General features: G+C 36.2%; 1 protein-coding gene across 5 annotated transcripts in view; it reads right to left on the reverse strand.

Moving 5' to 3' along the window:
• Nucleotides 1-27275, reverse strand: part of LOC140168272 (uncharacterized) — a 246724-nt gene that overhangs the window by 6119 nt on the left and 213330 nt on the right. For 3 of the 5 annotated variants that reach the window (XM_072191627.1, XM_072191626.1, XM_072191624.1), the window contains 7 exons: nucleotides 20796-20868; nucleotides 12786-14146; nucleotides 11611-11700; nucleotides 9640-9767; nucleotides 5791-5899; nucleotides 3712-3780; nucleotides 1582-1815 (listed from right to left, as the gene is read on the reverse strand). In XM_072191627.1, the coding sequence (XP_072047728.1) occupies nucleotides 1582-1815; nucleotides 3712-3780; nucleotides 5791-5899; nucleotides 9640-9767; nucleotides 11611-11700; nucleotides 12786-14146; nucleotides 20796-20868 (2064 nt within the window). The remainder of the gene's footprint in view (nucleotides 1-1581; nucleotides 1816-3711; nucleotides 3781-5790; nucleotides 5900-9639; nucleotides 9768-11610; nucleotides 11701-12785; nucleotides 14147-20795; nucleotides 20869-27275) is intronic. The other 2 variants (XM_072191625.1, XM_072191628.1) reach the window with 2 other exon arrangements.

The raw sequence follows: 27275 nt of genomic DNA on the forward strand, positions 1-27275 counted from the left end.
AGACATGACCTTAATCTTCCACACAGGGAGTGCAGATTTCAAATGGAGTCACCCATTCAGGTAGCCCCATTTGAAATTCATACTCCCAGTGTGGGAGATTAAGGTCATGTCTTCCATAGGGGGTGTATGGATTTCAAATAGAATAGCCCATTTTTTAACTGGCAACACATTTTGAATTGGACATGATATAAGCAAATTGGGATATTCCATTTAGAATCCACACTACCCCACGTGGAAGATTTTGAAAATATCTTCCACAGGGGGAGTATGACTTTTAAATGGGATGAACACATTAGGCAGCTCTATTTGAATCTCTTATACCCTCTAAGATTCAACCTGAATCTTAGAGGGAAGGTGAGTTTCAAATAGAGCTGCCTATGTGTTCATTCCATTTGAAATTCATACTCCCCTGGAAGATATTTCCAAAATCTTCCACAGGGTAGTGTGGATTTTAAATGGAATAGCCCAATGTTATTAAGTGTTAGTAATGGTATGGATTTTTATATATGCACTAGCTCAATGGTCATCGATTGAAACAGTATCCTCGATGGTTAGGAAACCCATTACCAGCAACGGGCTATTCCAGTTGAAATCCATATGCCCCCCCTATGGAAGATATGATGTTAATCTTCCACACAGGGGGTGTATATTTCAAATGGAGTCACTCATTCATGCAACCCAATTTGAAATTCACACCACCTGTGTGGGAGATTAAGGTCATGTCTTCTGTAGGAGAAGTATGGATTTTAATTGGAAATATAGCCTATTGCACATTTAGATAAGACAGCACAGGAAACAGATGGAGATATAACTATGGAGTTTGTTCAGCTTATAATTGGTGAAAATTATTATTCGGATTTTGTTACTGCGCTCTTTAATAGGTCCTCAGTTATGCTTGCGTAAATTCACATAATAGAGCATCAGTCATACATTACGCAATGGGCAATTAGCGTAAGTGCTGCGCTCAAGTGTGTGCACACCATTCTATAACAATACACGATGCTGTGAGTCAATTTTCCGCCAATTATAATAAGCAATGAAGAAGGAGGCGGCCTATATGCGTCACCCTAGCAGGGCGTAAGACAATGCGAGAAACAAATTAATATAAGCCGAACAAACTATAGAATACAAATTGCAACATGGTATGTATGTATTCTCTAGTTAAGCCCTGATGAGTGATGGGTACATCCCCTTTCAACAAAACCAACTTTTACATGTTTGGAGAAATGCCGCATGGTATTAACTGTTCAGAACAAAAACTTGTAATATGGGGAGATCTACATGCGAGGGGTTGTTAACTTTTCATTATTTTTTAGCAAAATTTGAACATTTGTGGGTCTTTTTTCATCAAATTTGGTATATTTTCTGGGTTGAGGTTTTGGAATCCCATCCCAGCAATACATTCCCAATCCAAAATAAAGAACTCCCCTCCCCCTATCTGGTCTTTGGGAGTAACACATTGTTGCTGGCTTTATCATCCCATGTAGATTGCAATTGGCCCATTTTATCATTCGGACCCCTAAATTTTCCTCCACCATATTAGGAAACCTTTCCTTCTCCTCTATCCTTCCTTCCTCTCACCTCACTTATTGCTGATTTCAGTTCCTTCTTGGCTAATGCTCTATACTCCTCAAGTTCTTTCTTCACACTCAGGAGTTCTTGCACCAAAACATCAGTATGAAGACCACCATGTGAGGAGGTAGTCGCCTCTTCTGTGTTTTTCCCGGACATGTGTGTTTGCAAGACTTGGGTATCGTTGTTGAGGTCCTGAAGAAAATTCTGCATAGATCGTTGTTCTTCCAATAGACTAACCATCTAAATATGTGATTAATTAAGTGTGCATATAATGATTTAAACATAAACTGTGATCGTTTCACTAATGTCTCTGTTTAGTGGGTCTTATTTAATCAACTCTGTATGACAGATTTTTTCAGAGACTAAAGCCTCCAGCATACTTTCCTGCCGCTTGCCGCTGCGGCAAGCGGCAGGGCGTTTCAACCAATGACAAGCCTTTATTATGTTCGCTTGCCTGCAATGCTGGCGTGCCGCCGCCGCTCAGCGGCAAGCGGCAGGGTAGTATGAAACCAGCATAAAGGTGCACATGCAACTTTTACAGCTGATTTTGATATTTTAGAATGAGTTATTCTGAAATCCACATACCCCTAGAAGACATGATGTCCTTAATCTCCCACACAGGGAGTGTGAATTTCAAATAGAACCACTCATTCAGATAAATCCATTTGAAATTCACAGTCCTTGTGTGGGAGAATAAGGTCAAGTCATTCATAGGTATATGGATTTTAACTGCAATTGACCAATACACCCAAAAACATTGCATGTGTGAGTAAATGTACATCCAATAAAATATTGTATTGATTGCTCAAAAACGGATGCATCGGATCTAAAAACATCATTCAAAATGTTGTACTTATATAATCAGAGAAATTCAGTGGAATTGCTAATTTCATGAAATGACATGAATTTGTGACATATACATGTATATTATATATTGCAGACTTGAATGCATTTGTTAGTTGCCCATCACCAACAGAAAATGATTTCATTCTACTTTTGCTGCTTGTAAAGAATTCGCCACAGAAGTGTTACGAGTAATCCGATTATCACTATGTCAACTGGATCTCGCTTTTCAGTTCTGCACCACGATCGAAATGATCGCAACACAAAGTCTATGGCATGTACTACCAATACCAAAAGGTGTGTGATCCAGTTACCAAGAAGTTATGTAACCACTTCGCTGGCGAATAGCAATTTATAATATTTGTGATTAGCTTTGATAAGTCATTCCAACTGGACATTGAATTCTGATACCAAGACTTTGTAGAATTCTAAAAATGAAAATACTCCTTCCGTTCCCTCACCAAAAAAATAAATCACATTTCAAAATGTATCTTTTCCGTGCCATAATTATATTTGGTTTCGAATCTGTTCATTCAACACAACATGGAATTCAATGCCAGTTTTAGCTGATATATACAGAACATATACCACATTACATTTTACTTGCTATAAATAAAACTGACAAATCTGAATCAAACTTTTTCAGAAAACATTTTTTATGCATCAATCAGCATCAAATTGCATAACATGGAAACCAATAAATGGGAATACTTTGAGTTCAAGCCTAATTTGTATGTATCAAGGGTTGCACAGTTTTTGTTGATTCTCTGTTGCTACTTTTGAGAAGGGTAATTAATGTAAGCCACAAAAAAAAACTATTTTGCAAGTCAATACATCTCAATGCTAAAAAAACACCAATGTCCAGAAATATGGTGTTTTTGAGTGGAACTGTCCAGAAAGGAGCTCGTCTCAAGGTTTTGTTTTGGTGTTTTGAAATTCACAATTTGTGAGAGATTAGGGTCATGCCATTGGAGCAGGGTTGTAGCTGGGGAATTTTTAGTGCCGGGTGGTATTTGAGGGAATTTTTTGTGAAATTGACAATTTTATTGAAAATGCCTAAATTTTGCCAAATTCTATGTGATATGCAATTTTTGACACTTGAGTACTGGATGCTAGAGCTTAAATTGTTTATTAAGTTGTGTGCTTTAAATCTGAGTGCCGGGCTCTGACCACCGCTCGCCGTAGCTACATCCCTGCAAGGAGGTGTATGCATTTCTACTGGAAACCCATTTCATAGGTTTCCCACAGATTGATACAGATTTGTCAGTTCATAAACACTACAAAGTTTTATACCTCTCTGATGATCTCCAAGTTTTCAGCTGATGCAGCTAATAACTCTGCCTCATCGGATACTACTGAGGTCTACAAGAATGAGGGAATGAAGCAAGACATAATGCAAGGTAATTGGCGTGGCTATTACAGGGCCGATATCTTACACTTCCCATAATGCATTTCTCCCATTTCTGTACTGATTTCCTATCTAGTGCATCATGGGTCGACAGTGTCAAAGTATACCTCAATGAACAGAGCACATCCAGATCTTGCAATATTTGTTTATTTCTTGACTACTGACCAATGTTTAGCCAGTCTATTCTCAAAATGAAAACAAAGGGAATATGTACAAAGTAATGGGAGTGTCATTTGATGAAATTAGGTGATATATCATTATCATGATACAAAGGATTCTGGGAAGGGTAAGATATCTTCTTCAGGGCCATGGAAAATAAATTGTTGGTTAGTGTTCCTTGACCGACTATAGCTCGGACCCCCACCCACCCCCAATATATTTTGAGGCCTGAAGGGGAGTCTGTAGTATTCTATTTAGTAGTATAGACATAGTCCAAAAGTTAACAAATTTTCACATCCATATGTATATAAAACTGTAATTTCTGTAAGAAATCGCCTCCACATTGTTTGTAAATTGAATGTTGGTCACGGCCATTTTCCAGAAGTCAGTAAGTTTTGAGTAGGCGATTTCGTCAATGAATGACATACTAACAGACACTTATAGTATCCCAGACAGTAATGGATGGCAAAATAAATACACACTTTTTGAGCAGCAGGGAACCATAACCAAACAATTCATTTTCCATGGCTTAAGGCCCAAAAACAAACAGTGTGTCTCAGAGCTTGCAAAGATTTTAAAATTCAATGTACATTATCCTCTTCCCCCTAGCTTGAGATGCTCAAATCTTTCACAATTTGATATTTTTACAAATAACGAAAATATTTATAGTAATTTAAAGTGTTAGTCACACAATTCTTCCAACAAATGCTTTTAAATCATATTTTCACTGACATTTTTGTGTAAAAACATATTGACCAATACATCCAAGAAAAATTCGCATCAAAAAAACAAAAAGCTCTGAGACATACTTTCCGGGCCCTAAAAAACAAACTATATACAACGATACTACTTGGTCATCTATGTTTTGTACTTTGTATACATTTTAAACAGGAATTTTGTGTGAATTTTTTGTATGACATCAAGTAGAAAAATAACATGCTGCCTAAAAATATGTATGACCTTATGTCAAGTGCCACAACTTGTTAACAAATACAGTGTTCACACACCAACAAGGTCAATATTTTCCAAATTTCAGAGTTTAAGGATTGGGCTATTCCAGTTGAGACCCATACACTTACTATGGAAGACATGTCCTTAATCTCCCACACAGGGGTCTAGGTTTCAAATGGAGTCACCCATTCAGGTAACCCCATTTGAAATTCACACTCCCTGTGTGGAAGATTAAGGTCATGTCTTACATAGGGGGTGAATGGATTTCAACTGGAACAGCCCATAATATTTAAGTTTGAATCAGTTATGCACTACAGCGCAGGCTGTATCAAAATGAAATTATATTTCCTTAAATAAATGTTGGCGTTTATACAGCGCCTTTCGCATATATCAGAGCGCTTTACATTTATTCCGCCGTCGTTAGAATATGTCAGCTGATATACAAGGTCCAAGGCATGCTCATACCTTTGGGTGGTGCTCAGTGGACCATATTCATAATAACTCCCCATTTCACTCCTGGGTAGAGAGAGGCAAGTAAGGTAAAGTGCCTTGCCAAAGTGCACAACACGATGGCACTACCAGTGTTTAAACTCACAACGCACGGATTCCAAGTAAGACTGTACCACTGCGTCACAGTGCCCTATCCCTACTTGGTCAAACCTTTGTTTGAGTTAGAGTTGCATACATTATTTGATTATCATACATGAAACTTGTGAAGATGGTCTTCAAGAAGAGTTGGAATGCTAAAGTATTTAATTTCAGAGTTAATTTCAACTACTTCCCAGCTCTCTATACTACATCTGATATAAAAGCTAGCTAAGAGAAATTCAATTAGTAAAGTATAAGCCTCAAACCTTTTTTGGTGAATTTACACGTTGCAGCTTCTTCTCTATGAGTGTTTCCATTGTTGCAATCTCTCCCATAATTTGATGTCTGACACGATGTAGCGCTTCCAGTTCACACCTGAACATGGTTAGAATTAATAGGAGGGAAAAAATCATGTAAATTATACACTCATTGAACATTCAAAAAGGTATGTAACTGACTGTCCTGGGCGGAGTAAAAAACAAAACTTGCCCTTAGATGATGAAAACAAACCCTGTTCTACAGGCCTGACCACCCCCCCCCCATTGTCCCATTTTGGGACTTGGGCTGTATGCATATAAAATGTTCAAAGGTGGATTAAGTTTGATGGCAATTGCCATATATGCTTAAACAATCAGCTGTTTTGGGCAAAAATTACATTTACTTTGAGTGAAACTAGCGGAAAAATTGTGATTTATTTACGCATTACGGTGATTTTTATAGTCATTTGCATAATCCTCTCCACATGGGTGGTGACTGCAGACAACAAATTTTCTTTAAAAATCCAAAAAATTCAGAATTGTACATTTCCATGACCATATTTGGAATCAGCATGAATGCATTAAAATGAGTACAAACAAGCCTAGTACTGGTTCATGGTTCTTGAGATAACTCTTGATTTTTTGAGAAAATATCATAAAACTTGAACCTTTAATGCTGACACCTATGGCTAGCACGCAGAGTATTTGAAAAACCTTTTAAAACCCTTACTTGAAAGATTTGTCCGTCCACAGGGTATTTTTTCAATCACTTATACTTGATTAGTTGAAAAATAACATAGCTTTAAGGGATCTGGAATGAGCGTTTTGAGCGTTTCGACAGTATTTTTATGGGATATGAGAGCACCTCAGGCGTGTCGAATTCCATTCTGAATACTGAAGCATGTCTTTCTGATATCAAATAATTTTCATTTTTGAAAATCATGATATAATACAAATTTTATGACAAATTATAAAAATTTGATATTTTTCAAATTTTTGATATATAACAGTCCTCGAAGTAAATTTTATAAATCTAATGATGTATTCTTAAAGTGTATGTAGCTGGGAGGAAAAGCCGACGATCAATTGAAAATTTTGACCTTTCATATTGAAGATATGGATTTTTTCCCCAAAAGACCTAATTTTTTTTGGTGTTTTGGGAAAAAAATCCATATCTTCAATACTGAAAGGTCAAAATTTTCAATTGTTCGTCGGCTTTTCATCCCACCTACATACACGCTTAAGTATAAATCATCAGATTTATAAAGTTTACTTTAGTACTGTTAAATATCATAAAATATCAATTTTAATGATTTGCCATAAAATGTGTATTACATTGCGAATTTCAAAACTCAATATTATTTGATATCAGAAAGACATTCTTCGTATTCAGAATGCAATTGATATGTCTGATGTGGTCTAATGTCCCATAATAAATACTGTCCAAACGTTCATACCCCTTCCCTTAAGGGATCCAGAATGAGCGTTTATTGCGTTTCGACAGTATTTTTTGTGGGATATGAGAGCACCTCAGACCTATCGAATTGCATTCTGAATACGAAGCATGTCTTTCTGATATCAAATAATTTTCATTTTTTGAAAATCACGATATAATACAAATTTTATGACAAATTATAAAAATTTGATAGTTTTCAAATTTTTGATATATAACAGTCCTCGGTAAATTTTATAAATCTAATGATATATTCTTAAAGTGTATGTAGCTGGGAGGAAAAGCCGACGATCAATTGAAAATTTTGACCTTTCATATTGAAGATATGGATTTTTTCCCAAAAAGACCTAATTTTTTTGGTGTTTTGGGAAAAAAAATCCATATCTTCAATACTGAAAAGGTCAAAATTTTCAATTGATCGTCGGCTTTTCATCCCACCTACATACACGTTAAGTATAAATCATCAGATTTATAAAGTTTACTTCAAGTACTGTTAAATATCAAAAATATCAATTTTTAATGATTTGCCATAAAATGTGTATTACATTGCTAATTTCAAAAAATCAAAATTATTTGATATCAGAAGGACATTCTTCAGATTCAGAATGCAATTCGATATGTCTGATGTGCTCTAATGTCCCACAATAAATACTGTCCAAACGTTCATACCCCTTCCCTTAAGCAATTGCTTGATCAATTTTTTCCCTTCATGAATGTTGCTTTCCAAGAGGATCACTGAGACTATAGTATATAAATACTATTCATATATATTTTAACAGCTTTAGAAGTCTCGGCATCTCATGGTCACACTTTATTCAACTTGAGCAAAATTGTGTAATCGACTTTGTGACAAATGAATACAAGTATTTACTCTTCCAAGAAATTTAAGCTCTCCAAGGGAAAAATAGTGAAATGTTATTGATCTCCAGTAAATAACATCAGGCAAATTGAATACATTTGATTTTTTTCATGATGTGAATATGGATTTATACACTGACCCCAACTCCCTCAGGGTGGTTGACGGTGTCTTATGAAACTTTAAAAAGGCGAAAATGTTAAAAAAACAGTGAAAATAGCTCAAATTTGCCTACAAATAAAAGAAAACAAATACATTTGAGCAACAAAAAAAGCTGAAATCCGCTAAAAAGCTGAAAAGTTTCAGGTCTGTGTGTTGCCCGCCCCCATTCCGGCGAAGGAGAACCACCAAGACTGTTGGGTTTTGTTGGGTTTCGGAGGGTTAGGAGATTTACTTACTTATATTTATTTATAAACAGTTATTTTGTTGGCTGTCGTAGTGCACGTTAGTAACCATTGGTTACTGCTCCAAGCCTGGGCTCATACACCTGTTCCGAATTTTGATATGCCATAGGCTTTGTGTTGTGATAATTTCGATCAGTGATTCAAAGAACGTGTGATCCAGTTGACATAGCGACGGTCATATTCTAACGTGCACTACGACAGCGAATTCCAATAAATAGAAAACTAAACAAAAATCCCAAGTTGTATGTATGTATCTGTCTGAAAAATCAAATTATATTAGGCTATATTAAATAAGGGCTCATATTGAAATACCCTACCACGTTTTCACACAGAAAGAAGGCAGGATTCCCCTCGCTAAGCGCGCCCTCAGGAAAGCTCGGTCATAAAACGGATGGATTATATGCATCAGTGATACACCCTGCCCAGGATTTTAACAAAAGAAGGCTAGCACAGGAAAGCTGCAGGATGGCGCACACCTTCCTGTGTAAGGGAATTTCAATATGAGCCCTAAATCCTTTGCCTCAATGCTCCCGTAAAATTGTGCGCATTAGGTTATTTTTAAGTCATTTTTTAAATTTAAAACCAAAAAAAACAAACTCAAGATATGGTGACTATGTATTTGTAATTTATTTCTTTAACATTCACTCAGCACATTGTACAACGTTTATATGGGTATCACAGTATCACAATGCTTAACAGTCACCTTGACAAGCATTTCAAAAATCTACATTACACAATAAAAAAGGACAAAAAAAACTGCATTCTGCATTAGGTTTTCAAAGACTGAAGAGGTTTGAGACAAACAATTTAAATTAATATAGCCTTATGCAAATTAACATATGCATCAAATGGGCTATTCCATTTAATATCCACACAACCCCTGTTGAAGATTTAGCTAAAGTCTGCCACAGAGGGAGTATCAATTTTGAATAGAATATACACAATTGCGTAACTTCCATTTGAAATACTTACTCCAGTTGTGGAAGATATAGGTAAAGCCATAATACAGGGGGAGTATGGGTTTCAAAATGATTAACTCTGACCAATTATATTTGAAAAACATACTCCCCCTGTGGATGATATTTCCAAAATCTTCCACAGGGGTAGTGTGGATTTCAACTGGAATAGCCCAATACCAGCCTTACCTATCACTCTCGGTAAGCTCTTGCTCAACGCTGCCATAAACTAAACCTGACTTGGCTTCCAATTCTGACAGGTCGTTCTTATATCTCACAAGTGCTGTCTGGAGGACTTGGATGTCTTCAACTTCATACTACAAATGAGAATATATAATGTGCAAAATATGAATAACAAAATATGGGTTTAACACACATGATGCACTGTAGCATTTCATCAAAAGTATGTTCTTTCAAGGGTACATACATGGAACTCTCACAGTGAAAAGACATTATCAATTAAGAGTAGAAGGTTGAATCCCCAAATGAACAAAATTTTAACATATGATAACCTCAAGACTTTTTTTGTTTTAAACCACTGAATTAAGTCCCATATTTTATAGTGAACCCTCCTTTTTTGGGATGAGATATATATAGGAGCACACCGGCTGGGTGGGAAAATTAATGTGCAGTGGATGAATTCGGGAAAACTAGAATAATGGTAGAAAACATGTCATTTCTGCATGTTACTCTGAAATTTACACATTTTTGGCTATATTCAGAAGCTGAGATACAGCTAATTATTATGATGTTGTGGCAGCCATTATGGTGGCCATCTTGGATAAAAAGAATCTCCCCAAAGAGAATTTTTTTCAGATTTTGGATATGATGTTCTATGATGCATTCTGCTTGTCTGGTGCAAAAATCAGCTTTGTACCATTTTTTTTCGGGTCAAAATGTCCAATGACCATACTAAAAATAATGGTAGAAAATGTGTCCTTTTGTCTGTTACTCTGAAATTTACACTTTTTTGGCTATATAGCTTGGTATTTTTCAGTGATTTTAAAGCACCTTTTCCAGATGCCATGTAGTAAAATTAATATAATTAAAGACAGAGATAAAAAGAATTTCTCGCGTCTGATGTCACTGTCAATTACGATCCTTGATTGGTTTACACAGGTTAATCAGCGTGTAAAAGGAAGACCGATCTATCTGGTGCTGCTCGGAGAAAAGGAATAGCAGCAAATGGCGAAAAAATTACGTACTTTTACAAGACAAAAAGCAGCTTTTCTAGGCATTGTGGACATGGTGCCTTCGGTTAAGAAAGTTTCCTACTATAAAGACCTAACTTTTGAGATGGTTTGCATGTCGAAAGGTGCAAAATTAACAATAAGGCACCCGGTTATAAATCCACGTTCAGCAAGTCATCATCACGACACTTGTAAACAAACCGTGCTCGAGTTTGATTGACGGATGACATCAGACGCGATAAATTCTCTTTATCTTTGTCTTTCATTATAGTCCCTGTCTTTTAAGCACTGCTCAGCTCTAATAAGTGGCATTTAACCATATATTGCTGCTGGGCAGATAAAATGGGATATTCCATTTGATCTCCATACTCTCCTGTGGAAGATTCAGCTAAAGTTTTCCATCAAGGGAGCATGTGTTTCAAATAAAATAAACAATAGGGTAACTTCCATTTGAAATACTAGCTCCAGTTACAAAAGATATATGCCTATATGCAAAGCCATATACAGGTGGAGTATAGGGCCTATTATTAGGTTTCAAAATAATTATTCCCCCAGCTAATTCCATTTGAAAAACATACTCCCTCTGTGGAAGACTGTTCTTTAATCTTCTACAGGGGTATAGCAAATTCCAAATGGAATAGCCCAATGCCTCTTGATTTCACCTATATATCACCAGGGTTCCCGCACCTTGAAGCCCTAATTCAAGGATATTTCAAGGACCAAAAACATGATTTTCAAGGACTTACCACAACACAAAAATCATGATGCGGCTCTCCATGCGGCACATACTAACAAAAGTGACAGCTCCTCTCCACTCCCCAAATTTTGTCAAAATTATACTTCAGGTAAAATTCCAATTTTCAAGGACTTTCAAGGACTTTGTGCAAATGTCCAGGACTTTCAAGGCCTTGATAATTTGTTTTCAAATTCAAGGACTCTCAAAGACCGCAGGAACCCTGTAATCACATACCTGGCTGAACTTCTTGTCAGGAAGCATTGTAGGTGTGCCGGTAGCCGCCATAGCTCTATGCCAATTCTCCGCTTCATCATCTGGAGATAGCTGTGAAAAAATTGTTTGTATAATGGGTTTGATGTAAAAGAACATTCAGAAATGATACACATTCCAACATTGAATGAAAATACAAAGTAAGTTTACTTAAGCTCTATAGATGAGTTGACTTCTGACGTTAATGCCTAGCAGTATGCGCACACATCATCACAATTTTCTTTGGGCTTTGCCTGGCAGTATGCGCGCGCATCATATTTTGTTTAGGGCTCATGTTTTTAAACCTCCCTCCACATCACAATGAGGCTATTGAACATTGCAGTGGTTGCATGGGGTTCACTCAAGCATATCGATATACCAGTCCCTTGCCATTGTTGATAAACATTGAGGTTAACTCATATACAGATTTAAACAAACAGAGTACCATGCATTTAAAAAGAAATGATACCTGATACGATTGACTTTTGCTGAAGACATATTCATTCCATTAACCGCTTATATAAGTGCCCAGCCAGTGACTTTACAACATGCAAACTGATATTAGTTTATTAACTGCACATGTAAATCTGAATCATGGTCTGAAACATATGACACACATGATAGATGAATATTTAGGGCCTTTTTTTGATACTACTCATTTTAATAGTTCTAAAGGTGTATATTGAAAATGGGGCACTTATATTAGGGAGGGGTGCTAATTAGGTCAGATGTTTTTTTAGGTCAGTATTTTAGAGTGATACACTCTTGGCCCCAAACTCCAACACTACTATAGTGTATCTCGCCTCAAGTTGAAAGAAACACCATGTCGGATTTCAGTGGCAGATTCGAATCATGCACGCAAACTTGCCACTGCCAAATCCAACATGGGGTTATAGAGTCTCAACTTAACCCCAAGAGTATTCGAACTACCTGCCGATTGGCCAAAAAGAAGTTTTCGTTATCAATTGGACCAATCAGCAACATTTTTAGAATAATAAAAAAAATGGAGTGACTTATTTGCAAAGCTCCATTCTGATTGGTGATTAAAGTGAAGATATCATGTAATTGACCAATCAGAGGCCATGTTAGATCGGCAGGTAGTGCTCAGGGGGTTTAAGATGAGACACACTAGTACTCTACCACCACTCACTGGAACTTACCAGCACTGGATTAGCTGACCAATCTTGACTGTGAAGATGTTCATCTTCTGGAAGACTTCTTTCATCCATTTGCCCTGAGATTTCCATTTCCAGCGACGACCTCAACCGTTCCGTCCCTTCCTCACGAGGCTCGCACTTGGCATTCAATTCTGACACGCAAACAGACGTTGGATTCTGCGAACCCTGTGACAGCCTATGCTGCTCAAGATGATGTGCCGTGTCCATAACTTGCCATACTCTATCAATAGGGGGCGCTTTACTGGGCAAAGTCAATTTCGAATCGTCAGGAAGAACAGAGGAGGAAGATGAAGGTGGAGGACTAAGCAGAGGGGTATAATTCCGAAACGGTTCCGATTCCGTAGATCGCGAATGACTACTGAAATCGGATGTATCCCATGATTCAAGAGTTGGTGATAGGCATAGTGGGATGGATTCTGTACTGTTTTGTTCATTTATTCTATGGACGGGATCTGGTTGAGGTCTCGCTACATTTTCGAATGCTGCTGAATTCGCAGATAATGTTTCACTTTCGGTATTGGAAGGCACGATTTGTTCTTCACACACTGGAATTAAGTTATTCAATGATTCCACTTGGAACTCAGCATCCGCAATGCTATGACTACTGGCTTCGCAAGCTAGCTCCGCATCAGAGCTATTTTTATTATTATGATTATTAGCAGAGTTTGTCACCCAATTGCTTGAATGATCCTCAAATACACGAGCATCATATCGCTCCAAATCTACACTGTACATTTTACTTGACATCATCCGTCTTCTCCTTTCAGACAGTTCCGGACTTGAAGCACCGTCTTCCCTCGCCAGGTTCGGTTTTTGTAAACTATCTTTCAAAGAAGTGAGGATTTCCGGTACAGTTTTAGGACCACCATGTTGGGCAGGCTTTTCAATTAAACCTGGGAAGGTACCACTTCGTCGCAGGGGGCGAGGTTTGGAAGATGCCACAGTTTCTTGCGAAACTGGAGTGTTTCTACCACAAGTAATATCTGAAATATCATCTGTTAGAAAGGCATCGTCATCGTCTAATAGATCCATGCTATTAAACGTGGCAGTAGTAACAATACTAGTCCCTCTCGATTTACGGAATGACTCGCGTCGTTCTGCAAGTCTCCGTATGTCGTGCTCTGAAACGTGCGTGTCAATGCTACTCGGTCGACTGGAGAATGACCCTTGTTCGTAGCTATCTAGTCCGACCGTGTCAAAGCTTGTTTGGACTTCAGTGTTGGTCATTGTGCTGCATGCATCGCTGTTGTCTTGGTTACCACTAGCGCCATTGGTCGGTGTATCGCCTTCATCAGCAAAACCACTGCTATCTGACTGTGTGCTTGGATTACGACTTAGCGTTCCTGGAAAAGATAAAATAATGTCATGTTTGGGCCATTTCTGCTGGAATCTATACACTCCTATGGAAGACATTACCTTAATCTCCCACACAGGGAGCATATAGATTACAAATGGAGTCACCCATTCAGGTAACCCCATTTGAAATCACACCCCCTGTGTGGAAGATTAATGTAATGTCTTCCAAAGGGGGGTGTATGAATTTCAACTGGAATAGTCCAATACTCCTAGCTGTCATATGTGGTTATCAATTTCAATGGGAGCCTTTCCTGTCAGATTTCAAGAACCAGTATGGATTTGAAAAAATAAATGTGATATTAATTTACTTGCTCTTTTGGTGTACTAAGCTAAGTACTTAACACAAGTTCTGAAACATTTGTTAGTATTTGCAGAGAGAAAACTCCTAAAAAAACAAAATCTGTCTGTTTTTCTATCTGTCTGTCTCTGTAATATTTTTTTTAAATTCAATGGTAAAATTGATACAAAAATAATGAGAAAATAACCTGGTGACAAATGATTAATAAGAAAATTTGCAATCGGTCCATTATATTCAGTTAAAGACCTGGGCACAGTTGCACTGTTTTTAGACTGAAAAGATCAGAATTTGGGGGGGGGGGGTGATTATACCTGGACTTTCTAATAAACATGAAATTCCAAAGTGACTAAATCTTGGCTATTTTGACTAGTAACTTCTTGCTTGAAAGCACGAATCAATGATCACAATTTTTTATCTTATCATATACTAAAAGTACCAGAATACACTGCGAAATGATTCAAAAAGATATTATGCACACAATTATTTAAATTACCATTCACTATTGAAAACTGCGACAACAAAATTCTTTTTACCGCAATCTGATACAAATTTTTTGTTAATATACAATCTTTAAATCATATTCAACATACGAAAATCTACATAATAACATGTAGTACATTATTACATTATAATCTATAGTCTGTATACCTTTCTCGAGTCAGTAATTTAGATATTGTTTTTTATTGTGTCTCTAAATGTAATGACGAGAAGTATATAAAAGTATTCATTTTCAGAAAGGAAATGATACAAGGAAACCAAGTAGCATAACAGATTCCTGCAAAAATTAACCGTTTTTGAGAAAATATCAAAATTTGCTTTTACTTTACTGACTTGAGGAACGTATACGGACTAAACATATTCTTTCATATCTGTGGAAGGCTGTAATTCTAAAATTTATGGTAGTCATTAATCATTAAAGTCTACATCCCTGCCACATAAAACATATCAAATTTGGTAAAATAATCCTTCAAAAAAAGTTAATTAAAACCAGTTTTAGTTATTGATCGGTATAACCATCTGGAATGAACAATAATTAGTACCAACCCATCTGTGGACTTGTTAGATTTTAAAGCCATAATACAGAGATGCCACTTGGTGCTGTCAACATTTCCTGAAAAACATGGAAAAATCCTGTAAATGCATGTTCCCTATTCTTTTGCATAGAACGGGTAGAGCAAAAATGTCCTGAAATTTGTAAATTTTCTTTAAAATTTCCTGAAATCAAGAAATTTGCTGATAATCAGAGATGCCACTTGCTTGTTTAAAAAAATTAGTAAGTTGCAAAGCGTAGCACTCATTCATTGCCAAAAAAATCCTGAATGCTTGGCTGAAATGGCAAAAATCAGGAATTCCTGATAAATCAAGAAAAGTGGCATCTCTGTATAATATTAAATTGGTTATTTTTTTCAAACCTCACTTTTTTTGGCATATTTGTAATGCTTACACAAATTCAGTGTTCAGTCAAATTTGTTGTGTTTGTCAGGTCAACAGATCAATTTTGATATAACGTCATAATTCTGACATTGTAAAAGTCCCCCCATAGAACTCCATGTTAAATGGCCAAAATAGCCAGTACGGTTTATTTCAGTTTACCTTGTTACTTTTGTTAAAATGGACAGAAACCTTTCCTGACAGTTTATTACTAATATTAATAATATCATTTCAGCATTTTGGGTGTAGAAATAAAACAAAATTAAAATTTTGTGGAAATCATACATTATGGCTTCTAAATAGATGGATAAGCCTACATATATATTTGTTTCTTTGGTGCTTCTTTGTTGTTGTTTTTTTTGTTTTGCTTGGCACTTTTCTTGAATGACTAAGTATTTGGAAGTAATTTTCAATTCCCCCTTCCTAACCCCTTTACCTGGCAATTTTGTGCCAAATTTCATCTTTCATACCTCTCCCTGAATTGCAGGTTAATATAGTTACCCTAAATGTTCAAAGATATCATCACTGAAACACTACTCAATGTTGGATGCAGAATTACTGATGTGACACTCTTTCCAATAATTTCCGATGTCTTCATAGTTTTCCAAACCAGCATCTACATAGGGGCTGTGCAATAATTATGAGCCCTGGGGAGGGTAAAATTGGGGGGAGGAAGAAATATTTGGCGAGCCGAAAGGAAGTGGCAAGCAATTTTTCATCCCTCTCCCTGAATTGCAGGTTAATATAGTTACTCTAAATTTTCAAAAATATCATCATCATGATCATTGAAACATTTTACTTCTCAATTTTGGATGCAGAATTACTGCTGACACTCACTCCAATAATTTCCGATGTCTTCATGGTTTTCCAAACCATGCAGCATCTACTTATTCTCCATAAATCAAATCTAGTCGAATTTGACACCTTCTTTATCATTCTTTGAAACCAATGTGTTTTGTTTTTTTGCATGTATGCTTTTATGGTTATTTCTTTCACATTTTTTGCGCAATTGTGTAAATTGACACAAAAGTCCATTGTTGTCTAGTGTGTTGAAGGACATTTTGCAGGTGAAATTGAGGATGCCTACATGAAACTTCCAAATCCAGGTCAAATCTACATCATTCTGCATTGCTTGGGTAAACTGACACAAAAGTCCATTTAATTGTGGTGTATTGAAGGACATTTTGCAGGTGGAATTGAGGATGTCTAGGCTATATGAAACTTCAGAATCCAGGTCAAATCTACATCATTCTGCATTGCTTGGGTAAATTGACATAAAAGTCCATTGAATTGTGGTGTATTGAAGGACATTTTGCAGGTGAAAATGAGGAGGTCTATATGAAACTTGTAAATCCTGGTCAAATCTACATCATTCTGCATTGCTTGGGTAAATTGACAGAAAAGTCCATTTAATTGTAGTGTATTGAAGGACATTTTGCAGGTGGAATTGAGGATGTCTATATGAAACTTCTGAATCCAGGTCAAATCTACATCATTCTGCATTGCTTGGGTAAATTGACAGAAAAGTCCACTTAATTGTAGTGTATTGAAGGACATTTTGCAGGTGAAATTGAGGATGTCTATATGAAACTTCTGAATCCAGGTCAAATCTACATCATTCTGCATTGCTTGGGTAAATTGACACAAAAGTCCATTTAATTGTAGTGTACCGTATTGAAGGACACTTTGCAGGTGAAAATGAGGATGTCTATATGAAACTCCAGGTCAAATCTACATCAATCTCTATTGCTTGCATAAATTGCATATAGATTCAGTGTGCATTTGCATGTGACATCATTATTATATTGACAATAATTAAACATACAATGATATCTGTTCCTTTGAATGTCCACTTTCTCCCATGATGCCCTGCATATTTTGACAGGCGCATCATATTGTGAATTTCTGAATTTTTGAAATTGCCCAATTCTGCCTTGCTGTAGCCACTCAAAACGTTCGAAATTTGCCGACTATTTTGGCAATTTGCATGAAATTTGGCCGGAAAATTTGACTTTTGATATAGCAATGGATCCAAATTTCTTGGAAAATTGGCATATGGATAAGTTCACTTTCTAATTCTCAGCGGGCACACATCCACACCCAACCAAACTTACCCCCCTCCCTCAAAGTTTAATGTTCCCTCTTCTTCCTTGGAACATCATTAAATGATGATAGGCACACTTCAAGTTGCGCATGAACAGAGGACCAGGAATGTAACAAACGCAGCAACGCATACATGTAGTCCAAGTGCACTAATATTGCGCCCCCTCCCCCCCTACCCAAAAAAAAAAATGTTTAGTTGCACTCAGTGACCGACCGAACAAATGAGAAATCTTAGGTTGTTTTTTTTTTCAATCATTTTTTTAGAAGAAACCTTAAATTTGGACAGTATCAAGGACATTTTATATTTGTTATTAACAAATAAAATGCATATCCAAAAACACACACATTTTTTTTACAGTAAAATGATCGAGCATTTCTCAATACTAGCCTTTGCAAAATGGAGGAAAAATTAAGGAAGAGCCCATGGAAAAAAAAAATAAAGGTCTGACATACCGATCCTCCAAATTTTTGTCTTGGAAGGGTAACCAAACAATTTTTTTGCCTTAGATAGATCCATAGTCACTAGGATCCACAACATGCTCATCTATCGGAGTGCATGTTCATTGAATGACCTTTGAAAATTTGGGTACAAAAAACTCATACTCTGCAACTTGAGGTCAAATTTTGCACTATGATTGTTTAATTGAGGTTATTGAACTATGCCATTGAGATGAGGCCATTGTGGTATATAGTGAGTATTTTGCACCATCTGGATTCAACACTGCTTCCTCTGTATGTCACATTATTGACATCACATAATTAAATTCATACCATTGAATACACCTTTATAGCAGGCATGGATAAGCTGGGTGTGAAGGCTACGGCAAACATACGACCCGATCAAGCAAAATAAGACATTTGTCGAGCTAAACTAATCTTCTTTTAAATTTTTTGTTGAAATTATAGGCCGCAAATAATATGCTGAAACTTCCATTAAATTGGAATAATGGTTACTGGAATAAATCTAATGCTGACATTGCTGAAAAAATAAACATTTTACATCTTCTTTTGGCTACAACTCAACTAAACAATTTTTCGATTTGCGACTTGTTTTACTATAGACATGTTACATTGCATAACATAATCAATTGTTATCGTTTGTAATGAAATTTTTCTTAAAACGTTTTTTTCTTAAAACAGGTGATATTGATCTGCTGTCAGCCTAAGTGCCCTCTTGAGTAAAAATAATGTGTTTTTTTTAACTAGGCATAGATAACTGCGTATATGCATCTTCGCAGTGCAAACTGCTTACCAATGCACTTGCACGAGGTCTGTTTTGCATGAGGTCTGTTACTTCTAGGGTCCAGGTCTGCTCTGAGGTCTGTCCAGGTCTTCTCAGGGGCAGCTCCCCCAGAAGCCCCCCCTCTTACCCCATAAGATACCAGCTGCAATGCTATTTAAAATTTGTATGCCTTTATTGTATTTTTAGCCATTTTTGACCATGCATTTTCATCAAATCGTGCCCCCTTGAAAGTTACCTTGCCCCCCCCCCCCCCTAAAAAAGACCTATCCAGGTCACTGGGTCTGCTGATGTTCGAGATACCATCAAAAAAGTCAACCCATTTTCTACTTGGCTGTACATATATTCAGTTGCAGGGGGCAAATCATGTAGAAAATTGTAAGAAATTGTCTAAACTGTACAGGCTGTATCAAAATGATTGTTCCTCGTCCGTTTGTTGGCATTTTTGAAAAGCGCACATCTTCCAAACCCACCATTGGATCCACTTGAAAAATACAAGATTTTATATTTAAAAGTCTTGCCATTTCAAATTGAATCATCTAATTGTGTGTTTGATAGATGCAAGCATTTCAAAAACACCAAGGAGAACTGATGAAGAAAAAACATTTTGACACAACCTGTATCCAAAGTATTCTAGCCCTGCTGTATCTGTCCATACAGTGCTGCTTTAAGACATGTTCTTAAAAGCAAACACAATGATTGAACACTTCATAGAACAAAGATGTCCAAAAATGGTAAAATGCAAGTCCATTCCCTTTCATTATTCTCATCAATCAAGGAGGACTTTTTTAGGTCATCTTAATTTTACCATTATTCAGAAATCACTATCTTAAAGTAATTAAGGACCCTGGATATAAAAGGGGGTTGAGTCACATTGAGTGCACTTGAGAAAATGCAAAAATGTTTTTTATGATGAAATGACATATGGATGCATGACTATTTCTTGTATTACTGTGAATATCTTTATGAGGTTATGAAAAACATTTGTGACGTGTCATGTCAAAAGCCCGGGTCAAAAGCAGACACTTTTGGGCAGGATCGTAAATGGAGAAATAGCCAAAAATCTGCCCGGGGTGAATTTTTCACAATTTGGGTTTGTTGCGAATTTGTGCTATTATTGATGTTAAAAATATTGTCTGATAGTTTCAGACCATAATATAACTGGCATCTTGTATTTTTTTGAGACATTTTTCAAGGTAAATCCTACTCTCAACATTGTCAATAATATTTTTAAAGGCCGATATCTCAATTTCCAATTTTATAATACCATAACTTATGATCTCAATATCTTCGCTTAGGAATTTCATTGGGGAAAACAGCGCTGTGGAGCAAAATATCTCTATATTTAAGATATGTAAAAACCTCAAAATTGATAACCTGCCCAAAGTGTCTGCTTTTGGCATGACATGTCACATATTTAATACTGGTTTTCTTTTTGGATTTCAAACAAAATGTGTTGAACATAATACCATTTTTATTTAAAAATATTATTAAAGTAACCCAAACACTATGACCTATGTTTACCTCAGATAAAAGTCATTTTGATTTTACCATTTTGACTTACCATGTTCTGATGGTTTTTCTTCAGTCTTATTGCTAGGACTACCTGACTCATCTTGATTCTCTGTGCTGGAAATCTGGCATTAAAAAGAGAATGAAGGGAAACAAACAGGTATTAATACACAATTTGCAAATCACAAATCAGCTTTAACAAGTTTGTAGTAAAAACAAAGTCATGTAAGCATAGCCTGTAAGACTTGCCATCAAGACTTAATGTATAGGGTATAAATAATATACGCTGGCGAAGTTACGTAATAATCGGATTAACTACCATAGCAATAGGTGAAAACAATTCTTGAATAATACCGCGCTGCACTGATACTTTCACGCGGTACCTCTGCATTGAACCATATCATGCTGATCACTTGCACCTGTAAGATTAGTATCTTTGAAAAGACCAGTATTGTGTTCAATCTATGAGTGCAGACATACACAGGTGATTAGTTCAACCTGCATGTAGTGCAGCGCGATATTTTCAAAATTGTTTTCACCTATTGCTATGGTAGTTAATCCGATTTATTACATAACTTCGCCAGCGTATACACGCACAGAAATTATTAAAACAAGATAACAATTTTAAACGAAGGGGAGCAAATCAAAATTGCCTGAAGTGGGATTCAAACATGTGACCTCTGGATCGCTAGTCCAGTACTATACTATCTGACCTAAACAACTCAAAAGAAATAAGTCCCCCTCTGAACATGTCGTCATAACATAGTAAGGTTTCATTTTGTATCAACAAAACTAACTTTGAAATAATTATATGACTGTTTACTAAGTGCTGTGTGAAAATGAGAGATTTCCATGACTTCAGGGCTGAATGAGCCTAAATTGAAGGCAAAACTGCCCTTTTCAAAAGTCACAAAGTAGGCCTATGCTTGTCACAAAAGTTGATTCATGGCTTGTCGCTAATGGAAAACCCCATGTGTTTGAGTGCAGTTTAAAATCCTCACCAAGTGAACATTTACTGTAATGTGTATCGATTCTTGATCATTCAGCCATGCAAATCCCCTTGGTGCAGATTTCAGCACAGTGAGTTGTAAGATGGTCAGTTCCATTCCTTGTCCCAATACGCCTTGCAGTTAACAAGCATAGGCCTACTTTGTGACTTTTGGAAAGGGCACTTTTTGTCTTCAATTTAGGCTCATTCAGCCCTGAAGTCATGGAAATCTCTCATTTTCACACAGCACTTAGTAAACAGTCATATAATTATTTCAAAGTTAGTTTTGTTGGTACAAAACAAAACCTTACGATGTTATGACGACATGTTCAGAGGGGGACTTATTTCTTTTGAGGTGTTTATATCTTCCCCTTTGATGGACAGCAATCTCAAGTATCAATATATTTGTCCAAATAATGATACAACTTGACCAGTTTCCATCTCTGTAGAAATTCACAATTCTGCACAATTGACCTGAAAATAATCTAAAATCTAATATCAACTGTGCTATAAATAAACACCTTGTATTGCACATTATGCAACCCTAAAGATCCAACTACAAAAAAACAACAAAAACAACAACAACAACAACAACAACAACAACAACAACAACAACAACAACAACAACAACAACAACAACAACAAAAAACAGTATCCTTTGCATCAGTGGAGGAATTCTACCCATCCCACAATGCATTAGGATTAAGAAAATGGAACAGAGCAAAAATTTACTTGCATGTAAACACCAAAAAGTGCCGACTGGATTTCATTTTAATGTAAAAAATTTATAATCACCGAGGCCAGGGACCTAAATTTTGTGACAGAGAACATTTCACATCATATTTTCAGGCATCAATGATTTCAAGCACAAATATCAGTCATTAAACTATGAGTTACAAAACCTACAAAATGACCAAGCAATTGAATCTGTGCTTCTCACCTTAGTAATTTTGTATTGTGAAGTAATAATACATGTACTGGGGAGGGAAAAAACAAAATGCAATATCCGAATTGATGTCCAATATTAGACTATTCCAGTTGAAATCCATACACCCCCTATATGGAAGATTTAACCTTAGGGGCTGTGCAATAATTATGAGCCCTGGGGGAGGGTAAAATTGGGTGGGGGAGAAATTTTTGGTGAGCTGAAAGGGGAGCAATTTTTGGCCAGCGGAGAGGGGTGGGGATCAAGCGATTTTTGGCACACATTCATGGGGCGCCTTTTAAATAAAACAGTCTAAAAGGAAAGAAAAAAAGCAAGGCACAAAATAGGCAAAGTTCGATGGCCAAAAATGGCCAATTCCAGAGCCCACAAAAGTGTCAGGAAAACAGTACACTGGAAGTGATGAAAATCACTGTGTACATAGCAGTCAAACACTAAACAGACAAAAAAAAAAAAAAAAAACCTGACGTTTCGAGCAGATAAACTGCTCTTCTTCAGGGACAGACAACAAAATATAAAGCAAACAACAAGAACTACATGCTGTAGTTAAAACAAATTCAAGTCAAAAATTGAAGGCAAATTCAAATTGAAATAAGTAGCAAACAAAGACAGCAAACTCAGAGCAAAATAAGCTGTGTCTTCTCTCATTGAGAGCAAATTCACTACGGCTTAGGAAAACAGTACAGAAACGCTTTAATATGCAAATTTTCCTGCTCGCTGCAGGGGGCAAGCAATTTTTGGCAGGCTGAGAGGGGGGAGAAGCCATTTTTGGCGGGCCATTTGGAAATTTCCCCCCCCCGGCTCATAATTATTGCACAGCCCCTTAATTTCCCACACAGCTGGGTGCAGATTTCAAATGGAGTCTCCCTTGAAGGTAATCCAACTTGAAGATTGAGGGCATGTCTTCCATAGGTGTATGGATTTCAGTTGGAATAGCCCATTATAAATGTGTTGTGACCAATCAGCAATATACATTCAAATACATTTTCCCATGATAAAAATCACTGTACAATGTGATGACGTTGCGACGCACAATAATGAGTTATTTATTTATCATGAATTCAATTTCCCATCCTGTCATTCTTAATGTACAATATCTGTTGTTTTCTATTGTGAAAAAGGCCACTTCAATTCTACGAAATATTCTAATAATAAAAATGGTTCTTCCGCAAATATTCGCACTTGAATTATTTGATTTCCCATACTTCCATTGTACAATAAGTCTTTTATTTCTGTTGTTAAAAAAGATCACTGAAAAGACTTCCAAAGCAATTCTATGAAACACTCCAATAATAAACTAGTTCTTCCACAGATAATTATACACACTTGAACTGCTACCAAATACCGAAATGAGAATGAAAAAAATATAATAGAATTCAGACGATATATGTACCACTTCGGTTGTGTGTGAATGAAAAGATAGTTGCCATGGAGAACTGTGTATAAATTGACAGGGAAATTGTTTTGATTATTATATAGAAAGAAACTGATTGCAGTAACTGCAAGATGTCAATATTTTGAAATTTATGTAAATAAAATGTTTCAAAATAGCATATCTTGATTGAATCGCAGCACAAAATTTTCGCGATGTGAAAACAAATCATCATTTTTGCGGTATGTAATTTTTTGCAAAATGACATATTTTGTTCAAGGCTTGTGCAAAAGAAATATCTGTGAGAATCGGGTTTTGATTGAGCCAACTTCAATCAAAACCAAAATTGTCATTGGCGTAATAAGCCCTGGGTTGTTGAAAAGGGTTTCATTGTCCTGTAGATCAATAAAAGGTGGAGCTATGCGTGTTGTGACATCAGGCCGACACCTGTTGTGCATCCATGCCCTGGGTCGAGTCGCGTGCCAGTAGCCAATCATAGGCAGCGGTTCTGGGGGCGTGGCCGTTTTGTCAGAAAACATTGCCGGGAAAATTCATAAGCTGTTTTGATACCATCCGAAGAGGTCAGGAAAATTTTAAAACCCACCCACCACTCCCTTTATGAAAAATATGATATTAAATGGCATTGTTTCTTTTGCTTTTTACCATTTTGTCCAATATATGAATCAAAATGGAGATACATTGCTGCATTTGAGGAAGTCATTGGGAATGTTTTCACATACTTAATATTTAATGTCAATTCCAAATTCCAAATTAGGCTGTTTGGAAATTGAATGGGGTTGTCCTAATTCCGGAATGAGTAATGATTAGGTCCAAGCCAAATTATGCTGTTTGGGATTTGAAGTGGGTCGTCTCACTTCAGGACCGTAAATGGCATCAGATGATATAGCTGTCTGATTGCGTAAAAAGGTATCAGATGATATTGCTGTCTGGATACATATATGATTGCTGTCTGATACATAAAGCTCAGATGATATAGCCGTCTGAAGTGATATTAAAAGTATTAGATAATATAGACAGTTGATTTCCTGTCAACTGTGTATACTCTCAGATAATACAGCCGTCTGAGGTGATATTAAATGAGTACATTTGTAATTGTTTAAATCCTAGCCAAATTATGCTGTTTGGAGAATGGGACAGGTATCAGATGTTGTAGCTGTCTGATACATCTGAAGTAATATACCTCAGATGATATAGCTGTCTGAGGTGATACAAAAATGTATGTGATATTAAATTAAGTATGAAGAACACAGTTGACACTTGATCAACCGTGTAAATGAAAGGAAATAAAAGATTCGGATGGTAAAGATCCAGCTCCGGCAATAGTTGTGTTTGATCTACTTATTGCGTCCATAGGACAATCAATATTTTGCAAATCCAAAAGAAAAAAAAAATATATATATATTTGCAAATCCATGTTGCAAATTTTAGTAAGCACTTATTTCAAGCTCTCCTATATAAAGCAAAATACCCCCCCCCCAAAAAAAGGGACAGAAATGGCATTTGGATTTTGCTTTACTACATCAAATATACAATAATAATTGTGACGTGTCATGTCAAAAGGAGACACTTTTGGGCAGGATCGTAAATGGATAAATAGCCAAAAATCTGCCCGGGGTGATTTTTTCACAATTTGGGTTTGTTGCAAATTTGTAATGTTATTAATGTTTAAAATATTGTCTGATAGTTTCAGACCGGAATGTAACTGGCATCTTGTATTTTTTCGGGGTCATCCTGAAGGTGGTAATTCTTACTCTCAACATTGTCAATAACATTTTAAAGGCTGATATTTCAATTTCCAATTTTATAATATCATAACTTACAAACTCAATATCTTCGCTAAGGAATGTCGGTTTCATTGGGGAAAAGCGGCGTTGTGGAGCAAAATATCTCTGTATTGAAAATATCTCTGTATTGAAAATATTTTTATTTCGTATTTTCATGTTTACTTGTAAATATATTTTATTTTTTATTTTTCATGTTTGAAACGTATCATTATTTGTATGTACTTCTGTTTAATTTAAATTTAATTTAATGTTGTTTTATATATTTATCTACATTGCTATTATTTAAATGTTTTTGGATGCACCATCATATTGATGAATGCCACTGATGTAAAAGTGATATCCGAATAAAAACTAAACTAAACTAAACTATTGAAGCTGTAAAACCTCAAAATTGATAACCTGCCCAAAAGTGTCTCCTTTTAACATTACACATCACAATTAATATATATTCACACCATATAAAAACACATCAATAATTAAAGGGACATTCAGGAATACTTTGAAAATATTTCCTGATTTACATCGAATACGGTGTGTTTTCTTGTCAAAGAGACAAATCTTAATTCGTTATCTCTGCTGGGCATAAGGTACTCTGTGCAAATCCAATAGGGGTGCAATCTCTAAGACGCACATAACCTTTCAGTTTTTATTCATGTTTTGTTGATTAAAAAAAAAGTAAAGGAGATGATCCTATATAAACAGTGATCGGAGTGCCCATCTCTCTTTCATTGGCGATTGGGCCAGACTCCTCCATGTAATGTTGCTATAGGGGGATCGCTACACCTCCTCCACAGCGAGTCTGTTATCTTCCCAGCATTTAAGAATGCCGGTACCCATTTATACATTTGTACACCTGGGTGGAGAGGATTAATTGAGATAAAGTGCCTTACTCAAGGGCACAACACAATGACGTCGCCGGGGCTTAAACCCGCAACCTTCCAATTATGAGCCGGAGCCCGTTCCGCTCAGCCACCGTGCTCCCTATTTGTTGATATTTCTGATAAGAAAATGGTTTAAGGATATTTTCCCTATTTAACAATCATTTTTAAATGAATTTAGACAATTTGACAGATTTTGTTTAGTTCTTGACAAATATCTATAAAAGTTCCTTTAATGCATATGGTAACAATTTACAACTTGGAATTTCTACAAATTCTAAATGCATTTCACACTAATCAATTTATGAGATCTTTTTTCAATCTTCATAAAAGTGCATTAAACGTGTAAAATAAAATTGACCTAGATTTCAGCCATGATATTTTTTCTGGTTACTGACAATGTGCACGTCGTCAGTTGAACTGCATATGCTCAGTTGAAAACACACTTTTACAAAAATTAAGTTAACAATAAAGATGAAAAGTTTATCATCCTTTAATTGTATCTTTCTATGCACTTAACAACTTGGCTCACATTTCCAAAATTAG

The sequence above is a fragment of the Amphiura filiformis genome, chromosome 13 (assembly GCF_039555335.1).
Source record: "Amphiura filiformis chromosome 13, Afil_fr2py, whole genome shotgun sequence".
Taxonomy (NCBI): Eukaryota; Metazoa; Echinodermata; class Ophiuroidea; order Amphilepidida; family Amphiuridae; genus Amphiura; species Amphiura filiformis.